Below are 11,139 nucleotides of genomic sequence, written 5' to 3' on the forward strand. Positions count from 1 at the left end.
GGGAGGTGACTTCCATAGGGTCCCCCAGACACAGCTCCCAGCGCCCACTCGGGGGGAGGAGTCACCAGGCTTCTTGCCCTATGAGGGCAGCCTGTGAGCGCTGTGCCCAAGATGGCTGGGCAGTGGGCATCTGGACAGTTTCTGGTGAGAGGCCTGTTCGACCTCTACCTACAGGATCAAATCTCTCAGCTTATCCTTTTACGAGAGATGTTAATTATGTAACTGATCAATTCATTGACTCAGTCAGCACACACCGGATGACACATGAGCAAAGGTGTAAGGACTGGCGCTCTCTACACAGGTGTGTAGCTCTCCCACAAACCTCCACCAGGGAACCCACTGCTTAAGCGTCTGTGGTAGAAAACTGGGACTCCGCTGCTGGGCCCCCCCCACAGACCCATGTGTGAGGGCCAGCAGACGCCCACAGACAGGGCCTGCCCTCACCCAGCTCACCTCCTCCCCACCCTCCCCACGCTACTGGTCATCCCGGGGACAGAACGGCTCCCAAGCAGTCATTTTCAGGGGACTTGCTCTCCCTCCCTCCATGGTGAAGCAGTACCCCTAAGTAGGAAGACAGGGCTTTTCACAGGAATTCTGGGCTGGGGGCAGGGTAGGACTTCTGGAGGGAGCAGGTGTTTGGGGCATGGGGAGTGCAGACAGCTCTTGACTGCCCGTCACCTGTTAGGGTACATGGGGACTGGTCTGACAGCAAACACCAGTGGGGACACGCCAGGCAAGGCAGGGCCCGCCGAGGCTGTATGCTGCTGCCCTGGCGTCCTTCCCTCACATATCACCAAAAGCACCAGTCAGTTCCAGCTGGAATTTTTCTTTTTTTCTTTTTTTTCTTTTCTTTTCTTTTTTTTTTTTTCTTTTTGACGGGAATGGTGGTCCTTTCTACTTGTTATCAATTTTGAGTGAAAAAGGAAGTGGCTTTAAGTTCCTCTAATCTAGGCCATCTCTTTTCAAATTGCGGTTTCTGTCTTCCGGGAGTTTCTGAGTGAGGATGCAGCCTGCATGCCGGTGGCCAGTTCTCTTTACCATCAGCTGCCTGAAGCGGCTGCTTCCTTACACGCAGGTGCTGACACCCGCCAGTTGTCACACATAACCTCCCCACACTCAGCCAGGAGTTCTCAGCCAGGAGTTCTCCTTAGTCCAGTTTTATAAATGGGGAAACTGAAGCCCAGAGGTTGGCGATGCTCAGCTGTGTTGCTGAGTGCTGAGCTGGGGCTCGAGCCCGGGACCATCTGGTTCTGAAGCCCCTCTGCGTTCTCTGCTCTCCACTAGCCCGACGGTGGACCCCACTGGGGGCGCCCCGCAGCTGTGTGGCAGGCCCCTGCTGCTGTGCTCTTTCCAGCCGGGTTGTGTGGTTCTGCAGTGCCAGGCGCCCGTCAGATCTGTGGGGCAGGGAGGGGTCAGCCTGCTCTGGGCCCAGGACGGAGAAGCTCCGGGTAGACATCGCTGACCATGAGAAACAGCTTCATGGCTCAGCTCGCTCCTTCCTGGGGACACCGGGGCAGGGGAAAGAGGGAGCTCGGGGGACAGTTTCTAAGTGGCAATCTCTGTCTCATGTCCAGATGTTGCTGGCTACTTACCCCACTTGGGTCCTGTCAGAGGAAGATGGAATCACTTTATCTGCCTGTTTTAGTTGGGTTTAGACGACCAGGAAAACCCAGAAACTTGTCATTTTAAGGATAAGTGTGGTTTATGAAAGCCTTTGGTCGGAGCTTGACGCTCTCTGAAATGCAACACAGCTCCTGGTAATAATGCCTTATTTGAGTCCCCCGGGACTCTCCTGTCTGCTCAGGCACACATGTCTGTGTTTAGGTTAGTGCTGACATTCACATTAGCGACAGACTCTCGCTAAGCCTCAGTTTCCCCGTCTGGGGGTGAGATGCTGGAGCTGAGGTGCGTTTTCCAGGGGCTCCCTGCATCCTTAGAGGCGCCTCAGGCCATAGGGAGGGGTTGGAGGCAGACTTGCTGGGGGGCGGAGAGAGGGGGGGAGTGCGGTGGTTTTGGCCCCACCCCATGTGCAACCAGGACCAAATGTGAGGCCTGAGATGGAACCACAAATCTCAGCCTTGGGGGCTTGCCCACTGAGGTGCCTAGCCTGCAACATGGCAGGGACAGAGCCAGCTTACTTTCGGGGTGTGTGCAAACCGTTTGAGCACCGGGAGGGGACCCCGTATCTAACTTCCCGTGTCTTCACTTCCGGGTACTAGAAAATCACGGGCTGCAGCAGACGCATCACCCTCAGGTAGGGCTGAGCCACCAGCCCCACCAAGTTAAATGGGCAACAACAAAGCCAGTCTTAGCCACTCACTGCAAAACAGAGCGAACATGCTGGGTGGCTTGAGACAGTGCAGACGCACTAGTAACAAAACAGCCTTCCCAGGTGGGCCGCTTTCCTGGCAGAAGGCCCAGGGAGAGCGGAGCGGTCCCGTGCCTGCCTGCTGCCCTTCTGTGCCAGGGCACGTCCTCTCACAACCGGAGACTGCGTCAGCTGGGCCTCAAGCACGGCTGCCATGGGGGGAATTGAAAGTGTGGCGGACCCTCAGCTGCGGCGGGGTGGGGGTGGGGTGATGTAGAGGAGAGAGGAATGTGCCAGACACGTGGGGGGGATGGCAGGGGAAATGCTGTGGAGGGAGGACAGACATGCCACCCAGTCCAGGGAGGGGACCCTTTCTTGAGTCTTGACTCAAATCAACGAAGTGTAGAAGAGTTCACATTTGAGACAACTGGAAATGTGAATTTATTGGATGTTTGATAGCAAGAGATTGTTCGATTTTCAATCGGAATGAGGCGTTGGTAGGATGATGTCTAACAGAGTGGATAATAGATGGAAAGAGCGCCCTTACCTGTGTGTCCTCACATGAAACACACCTGCTGGGCAATCACGAGGGCAGAAATAGCGATGGCACCCAGTACCTTGGGCCAGTGGGAGTGGGTGCAGGGGTGGGGGCACTCAGCCTAGGCCTGGAGCCCTGCAGAAGGTGCCTGTGTGGGGAAATGTCCCCCCAAGGGGCTATGGTGGGAGTGGGGTGTCAGGATGGGGGCTGCTGAGACCAGGGGTATTACTGGGAGGGGGGCAAGAGCCCTGGAAACACCCTCAGCTCCTTCTGGGTCCCCAGCACAGCACTTTTGCCCCTTTTAGGGGTGCCTAGACCCCAGCTTTGCTCTCAGGAGTGGCCTGCGCAGTGTTGGGTTGGGGGACAGAGCCCAGTGGGCACATCCTGGTACGCAGCTCACCACAACCCCTGTCTTGGGCACCCCTGACCTCACGCAGGCTCCTGTACTGAGGTCAGGCACGCCCACCCCACACCCCCTGCCTCCCTCCTCCACTCCCCTCTACACCCCCAGTCTCTCACCGGCTGCCCTGCTGGGTTGGGGACACATGTCATCTTCAGGTGGACAGTCATCGATAACCCTCAGTGCTGACTCCAGTGGGTGGGGAGCAGCCGCCCCACCTCAGTGTCCACCCTCTCCACTGCCTGCCCCTTTGGGGGCCAAGCTGCTGGGCTGTGCCCGGAGCCATCTCCCCTTTTTCTCAGGTGCAGGCCACAGGGCGCGAGCTCTTCCAGCAGGTGTGTGACAAGACCAGCATCAGAGAAGTCCACTTGTTTGGCCTCAGCGTGGTCAGAAGTAAGTAAGCTCCACCCTTGGACCCCAGCCCAGGGGTGTCAGCCTCTTCTGGGGGCGCTGAGTCTGAAGGACTCACTCCCGCTCTCCTGGCACCTGTGAGCCGTGTCTATTCTTAGCTCCATGTCGCGTCTTCCCAAATCCCGTCTGTTTTATACCCCGTTGTCACCCACCCCTGTTACCTCAGTAGAATTCGTGCGGCAGGCAGTCCTGCATGGTGCTCTCAGCTGGAACCTGCAGCTTACCCGTCCTGTGGTCTGATTGCACAGCAGCCCACTCAGCCACACGCAGGTTTTCACTCGCAGTGACAGGGATGGAGGGACTCTCTGATGGAGGCCCTGCTTCTCTTTGTAGACAATGAGTATATGTTCATGGATTTGGAGCGAAAACTCAGCAAGTACTTCTCAAAGGACTGGAGGAGAGAAATGCACCAAGTAAGCTGGACTGCTGGGTGGGAGGGCAGGGTGAGGCCACCCGGGGGCCTGGGCCTCCATGTGTCCGAGTCGGGCGCTGGTGCCAGGACCCGCCATGTTGTGCAGTGGTGCTGGCTCTGCACGGAAGGGCCACCGCCGACTGAGCTGCCTGCTGGTGGCACGCATGCTCCCCACGGTATCCCCGCATGTGTGCTCAAGGAAAGCCAACCCGAAGCCATTCTAGGCAAACACTCGTGAATGTTATGGGCAACACTCCACTCAGTTTTTCCTTTAAAACAGTGAGATAAGATCATCAACTTCCCAGTTGTTAAGTCCTGAGCTTAAGCTTGGAGCTGGGATGGAGTGATGGCAGGGGACTGCCGCACTGAGGCCACTACCCAGCTGCCAGCTCACCAATGAGGCCATTTGCATGGCCCCTCTTCTTCTCGTGTGCCTTCATCCTACAGGGACCCAGGCGATGCAGGGCCCCCTTCGTGACCTTCCTCAGAGTGCAATACTACGTGGAAAATGGGCGGGTCATAAGGTAACAGCTGATGACCCGAAGGACACTCCCGGGGACGGCGAAGGTCTAGCGGGTGAAGCAACTTGTATGAAGAGCGTGGTATTGCTGCCACTGTGGTGGGTGGGAGGCACCATAATTCTTTTCCTTGAGATACGTGGAGACTATGCTGGAACATAAGAGTTTTCCAAATGCAGGTACCCATATTCTCTCGGGGGGTGGGGGAGGCAGTTTTACGTGGCGGGTTTTGAAGGTTTCTGCTGTAGCCTGGGGCCGTCCTTCTGAATGGGGTTCGCTTGCTCTCGGCTGCGTAGCTGCACGTGTCCGGCCGCGGGAAAGGGGTCCCAGGCAGGTATCCCCGGGGCTTCCTTCTGAGTATCGGGGGATCTGCCTTAGAGCTTGCAGGGTAACACCAAGCGCCCCGGGGTGGTTCAGGAACCCTGGTTACTCCCCGGCCTAGACAGGTGAGTGGGGCCTATGTTCCCAGGAATTCCCTGATGGTCCCAACAAGTCTTCTGAGATGGAGGGGTGGAGAGTGAGGGTGTGGGGTTGTGTGGAAGGTTCCGGAGAGTGAGGGTGTGTGGTTGTGTGGAAGGTTCTGGAGAGTGAGGTGTGGGGTTGTGTGGAAAGCTGCCCACTACAGCCGTGGCTGTGGGGCGGGTGGAGGCTGCCCCTCGTTAGGGAAGGAACCTACCTGGTTATGCTGAGAGCTGAGGCTTCCTGGCTTCCCAAAGCAGGAGTGACAGTCAGTCAGCAGGTTCATCTGCGCCACTCCCGGAAAGAGGCCACGTGTGACAAGACAAGGGTGTGAATTCCCGGAGGGAGGGAGGGCCTGGGGCTGTGGAGGGACCATCCAGCCCCTCGCCAAGACCGCCTGCTGCCTTCCAGGGACAGGACAGCCAGGCACCTGTACTACTGCCACCTGAAGGAGCAGGTGCTGAGGTCCCAGTGCGTCCACCGCGAGGAGGCCTACTTCCTGCTGGCCGCCTACGGGCTGCAGGCTGACCTGGGCAACCACCGTGAGCGGGCCCACGTGGGCCGGTACTTCGAGCCACAAGCCTACTTCCCGCAGTGGGTAAGGCCGTGGGGCGGGGCTGCTGCGGGCGGTGAGGGGCGGGGCTGCGGGAGGTGAGGGGGCGGGGCTGCGGGCGGGTAGGGGGCGGGGCTGCGGGCGGGTAGGGGGCGGGGCTGCGGGCGGGGAGGGGCCGGCTGGGTCTGATGGGCCTGTGGCTGGTCATCAGGTGATCACCAAGAGGGGCAGCGCCTACATCCTCAGACACGCACCCGCCGTGCACCGCGAGCAGCGGGGCCTGAGCCCCAAGGAGGCCGTGCTGCGCTTCATCAGGGAGGCCTGCCAGCTGGAGGACGTGCCCGTCCACTTCTTCAGGCTGTACAAGGTCACGCCCGCAGGCCGCCTCGGACTGTCTATGCTGAGGGACCCAGATTGTGGGCACTGGTGGCCAGGGCCCTGACTGCAGGCCAGGAGGGACATGCGGGTGTGGTGTGCAGGTTGCCGTCTGAGTGGTGGTTCTGTCCTGGTGGTGTTGCTGTGGTCCCAGTGTGTGCACGGCACACCTATAGGGGTAGCCCAGCCCGCTCAGCTTCCTGGGGTGATGCTGCCCATCTAACCTTGGGGGCGAAGGGACTGTGTGAAGGCCGGGCCTCTGCTTTCTCCTGCCCGTGTCCAGGGTGACCTGGCGTTTGTTCTTTGGGGAAGTAGGGGTGAGGGCCTGTCAGCGATCAAGTGGGGCTTAAGCACTCATGTACCTGGGGAGTGAAAGTCTGAGAAGGGACGGGGGTAACAGGCCTCCGGCACCAGAGGGAAGATAGGAGGGCCTGGGGACCCTGCTTGTCCCGGGGAGCCCACCCCGGGCCCAGGGCTCTGCTCTCTGACATAGGTGTCCTTTTAGGATAAGAAGGAAGACAGAGCTACCATTGTCCTGGGACTGACACTCAAAGGAATGCACATCTACCAGGTGATGGAGGGAGCCCCAGGGCCCCTGCCCCGCCTTCTCCCTCCCCCTGCCTGCGACACATCTGCTCCCTGGGGCTGACCCTGGTGGATACCAATGCTGCTGTCTTACAGGAGGTGAACCACACCCCACAGCTGCTGTACGACTTCCCCTGGTCCCAGATTGGGAAGCTGGCATTCCTGGTGCGTGCCTGGGGGTCCAGGTGGGAACGGGTCTCAACCCCCAGGAGCCCAGGAGAGCCCGGCAGACGCTTGTCCTTCCGGGCACTTACTGGGCACTCTGTCCTCTACCAGACCCTACGCCTGGGAGTCCCAGGCCTGGCTCTTTGCATGGGGCCCTGTCCTCGGGAAGCACTGACCTGCTGGCCCCACACGGCTTTCTGGCTCCTGTGTGGAGGACATAAAGCGAAATGAGGAGGTCACAGGAGTGCATGGCTGGCCGCCAGCTTCCAGACGCCCCTGTCCCTGTAGTCCCGGCCCTACACCGTCACCCTGGGCCAGGCCTGGCGCCCGGGGCAGAAGGGCAGGGACAGTGAGGGCCACTGGACACAGGCTTGCCGTCGGCCCTGTTGGCCCTTCCTCAGGACAGTGAAACTGAGGCTCGGGGTCCAGTCCTGGGTCCCATGCACCCTCACCCCGAGGCTGAGCGGGGTGTCTAACCTTCTCATAACTGAGTGCAGAGTCGTGTGTATCCCTGAAAGGCCACCTGCATACGGAGATTAGATTTGCAATCAGAGATGATGGTTGCTGCCCAGTGTGGGGTTGTGGCTGATGGTTCAAACACGGCTCTCCTGACAGCCTGGTTTCCTTCTACAACTGCATGTTGTCTGTTCCTCGTTCAGGGGAAGAAGTTCGAGATCCGGCCGGACGGGCTGCCCTCAGCCCGGAAGCTGGTGTACTACACGGGCGGTGCCTCCAGCTCCCGTCACCTGCTGCAGCTGCTCCGCACCAGCCACCAGCTGCACCTCCGCCTGCAGCCCACACTGCGGGGGCTGCGGCAGCTCGAGGAGGAGCAAGGTGGGCACAGTCTGTCCTCCGCCACGGCCTGGGCCCCCAGGGGAGAGGATTGAGCCCCCACACCCAGGGTCTGGGGGTTCCTAGAGGATCGACCCCCCAATCGGGGCTCCCGGAGGACCACCCATGCCTGCAGTCTGCAGTCTGGGCTGTAGTCCAGTTGCACCTTTTTATTTTCCCTTCGTGGGGTTTGGTCTCTTGGCTCCTGTATCCCCCCAGATGATCTGGTTGAAGGGCATGGTGGTGACCCCATTCTTCCAGCTCTCCTGGAGCCCAGTTCTAAAGATGGGGGCCTAGGGCATTGGATTCTGGGGAAGAATTCTCCAGGAGCCCACAGGAGGGCTGAAGGGTGGGCAAGGCGACCTGGGAAGCTCCTGGAAGCTGGGTTGTGTCCTCATGAGTGTGCCTGTGTGAGTGTGCGAGCGTGTGTGTGCCTGTGTGCATGTCTGCTTGTGTGTGTGAGCTGCTTAGGGGCCCCTCAAATTGAGAATGACGTGAGAGCCCTAGGGGATTAGTTTACTGACCGCAGGTGACAGAGCCCACCTAGGTATCCTGGGCTGTCACCGTATGCACACAAGCACACATGCATCTCCCGGGGCCTCTGCAGCAGCTCAGGCGTGGGTGGGTGGGCAGGACCCCAGGGGCCCCGTTGGCCACGTGCGGCTCCAGGACACTCTTACGTTGCTGTCCCCACTCTCTCCCTGCACAGAGAAGAAGTGCTACCGGGAGTCATACATCAGCGACGCACTGGAGCTGGACCTGCACCCAGCCAGCAGCGGGGACAGCGGGGACAGTGGGGCCAGTGGCCGGCATCCTTCCCCCTGCCTCTCGCTCCTGTCGGCCAACAGCCAGGGCAGCTCCTTGGGCATGGAGCCTGGGGAGATGTCGGTGGACGGGTCCTTGGGGACCGAGGCACTCCAGGGGGAGGTGCCGTCCTGCAGCTCCAGCACCAGCCCGAGCAGCAGGGACACAGACGGTGGCTGCAGAAGCTGGCGGGAGAAGGATGCACGGCACCTGGATCCAGGGAAGGGTGAGTGTGCGGCCGACCAGCCAGGGTGCAGCCATTGCTGTGGGCGCCCCCGAGAGCAGGGGAGCCTGTGACCATGATTCCTGGTTCGTGACGGGGGCGGCCTTGGGGCCAGGGGCAGACAGGATGACAGGGGGCACCCTGCAGGGTGTGGGGGGTCCTCCTGCAGCTGACTAGGGCAGCCCACGCCCCTCGTTTACGGTGTGGCCTCCACAAAGCGTTTCAGCCAATTTCTCTGGTTCTGCCAGGTCGGTCCAGCACAAGCCCCGTGACAAGGGCTACCACCATAGTGAGCCACTTGCAGGGGCCATCGGGCCAGGTGTCCGTTCAGCTCAGTGTGAGCTCTTTAGGCTCAGGGATGCTTCTGTGGTTGGTCAGGGGCTGTGTGGCCCTGAAATGGCTTCCTTGTCACCCGTTCCCTGAGCATCTGCAGCACCCCTGACAGTGGACATGATGGGCAATTGTGGGTACCAGCCTGAGGTCCTGGCCACCCAGGGTCGGAAGGTTTTTGTCACTTCCCTGCTGTGTCTACCTTTACATTCTGAGTGTCTGGTCCATTGGTAAAGGACGGACTGGCCTCCGTATCTGAGTATCTGTTCACGCGTGGGGTCTGCCAGCCAGTATGAATAATAGTGACAATACGGCACTGCCTAGCAGGACACATCAGAGCGCTGGCAGCCGAAACAGCCATTGCAGAAGCACAGGGACATGTGAGCCGAGGGCCGGGGGAGGGCTGCGGCCCTGCTTGGGTTCCTGCAGACGGCAGCTGGGTGGCCTGTGCACAGAGCTGTGGCTGGTGCATCCTAGGCTTGGGCCCTTGCTTCCAAGCAAAGAGCCTGGGTCACCCAAAGCATGCCCCATAAAACCCACTGCTCATTAAAGGGGATTCAGGCACCTCACGTGGACAACACACACGATCCTGTCTGTGATGGCAAATACTTTGCACTCACCACCACCCTGCTAGTGGGAGGCTGAGGTCACTGCCAAGGTCATGACCCCCCCACCCTCTGCAGGTCTGATAGCCCCAAGAGGAGGGGTATGAGGGCCTCAGGGGCTCCAGTCCCCTCTCAGAGTTAGGGTCCCAACATGGGGTGGGCAGCCATCCGTGGGGTGCTGGGAGTGGTGCCCCTCTGCTCACGCCCCTCCATCCTTTCAGCCTCTCGTCCCCGGGCGTCCATGGCAGTATTGCAGGTCACACTGGTCAGGATGAGGGGCCGTAGTGCCGAGGCTCTACAGCAGGTACGTCCTCCGCTGTGGGTGGGGCAGCCCCAGGCCAGCTCCTGCACCTGTCCTCCCAGCCCGCCCTGTTGGGGCCCAGGGCCCTGCTAGGCACAGAAGAAGGTCCCTGGGCAGAGAGCCCAGAGGGTCCCTGAAACGGCAGCCAGGCAGTGGGGCACGCCAGGGAGGCTTTCTGGAAACAGGGTGCGTGGGGGCTGGTTCTCCTTGGCCTCAGGGCCTGACGGGCACACAGAGTGGGGGGCTTTCCTGGCTGTGTGCTCATGGTGTGGCCGTGCCACCTCCACCATCCACCAACCCCTGGCGGTGGGCACCCAGGAAAGCACTGGTGGGCTGGGAGCTCCCAGCGTGCCTCGGAGCTGGCCTGGGGGTGATGTCCTGTGAGAAGACAAAGTAGCGGGTGATTTTACTAAGTGAGGGACTGAGCTGGACATGGCGAGGGCGAGAGAAGCGCAGCAGAGCCCTGGGCGGGGTCAGCCCGTGTGGCTGGAGGCTCCTGGCCCAGAGTATCTGCGCTCAGACATCTCTGCACTGGGCACGTGGCCCCCTCTGCAGTGGCCCCCTGATCTGGGGCTACATCGGTGAGAATAGTTCAGTTGCCGGGGGGCACTCAGCTGAACCCCAACCTGGCTGGGACCTCTACGGCCAGCTCAGAGCCAGGGCCCAGACACATTTCCTCGCACATGAAAGGGGCAGGGCCTGTCCTTGTCTGCCAAGATGCTTCAAGCTTATTCCTAAAATCTATCAAATAACTAATAATAATCCAGGTCTGATGAGTTCAAGAAGAAAACAGCCCAGGGCCCCAGTGCCCTCTGATCAAGGGGGGGCTCTGGGGGTGGGGGGATCAGGTTCCGTTGCCCAGACAGGAGTTCCATCCGGTGTGAGTCGCCTCCCTGATGGGGCAGGAGCTGGAGGTTACATGGCGGCGGGTCACTCACCGCGCTGCCCTGGGCCTGCCCCGGGCCTGCCCCCTGCCCGGGGAACGCAGGGGATGGACAGTAGAAGATTGGCTCGACTGTGTCACTGCGAGATTGCAGCAGGGTGGGCACTGCGCCAGGAGATCTAAGCACCTCCTAGATGAGCGGGCAGTGAGGGCAGCCTGCAGGAGACGGACGTGGCCGCGTGGGCATCGCCAGCTGGGGGACAGCAAGTTCAGGGGCCCCAGGCCAGGGCCGCAGGGGGCTGCCAGGAGGTCAGCATTAAGCGAGCTGGGGCACAGAATTTGAGGAGTCCGCCTTGGACAACTGGGCGGGGCTTTATGACTGAAGCCCCAGCAGGAAAGGGAGGAGCTGCAGGACACACCTCTGGCCTCTCCCTTTAG

At 60.5% G+C, this 11,139-nt stretch overlaps 1 protein-coding gene across 4 annotated transcripts in view; it reads left to right on the forward strand.

Annotated features, from left to right (window-relative positions):
• The window catches only part of FRMD1 (FERM domain containing 1), a 33,517-nt gene that overhangs the window by 12,023 nt on the left and 10,355 nt on the right, over positions 1–11,139 (forward strand). For all 4 annotated transcript variants that reach the window (XM_088794964.1, XM_088794954.1, XM_088794952.1 and 1 more), the window contains 10 exons: positions 3,549–3,639; positions 3,991–4,070; positions 4,517–4,593; positions 5,458–5,644; positions 5,811–5,966; positions 6,480–6,545; positions 6,656–6,724; positions 7,384–7,558; positions 8,265–8,585; positions 9,739–9,821. In XM_088794964.1, coding sequence (XP_088651090.1) covers positions 3,549–3,639; positions 3,991–4,070; positions 4,517–4,593; positions 5,458–5,644; positions 5,811–5,966; positions 6,480–6,545; positions 6,656–6,724; positions 7,384–7,558; positions 8,265–8,585; positions 9,739–9,821 — 1,305 coding nt within the window. The remainder of the gene's footprint in view (positions 1–3,548; positions 3,640–3,990; positions 4,071–4,516; positions 4,594–5,457; positions 5,645–5,810; positions 5,967–6,479; positions 6,546–6,655; positions 6,725–7,383; positions 7,559–8,264; positions 8,586–9,738; positions 9,822–11,139) is intronic.

The sequence above is a fragment of the Rhinolophus sinicus genome, chromosome 2, assembly GCF_057876585.1.
Source record: "Rhinolophus sinicus isolate RSI-liver-muscle chromosome 2, RSI-T2T, whole genome shotgun sequence".
Taxonomy (NCBI): Eukaryota; Metazoa; Chordata; class Mammalia; order Chiroptera; family Rhinolophidae; genus Rhinolophus; species Rhinolophus sinicus.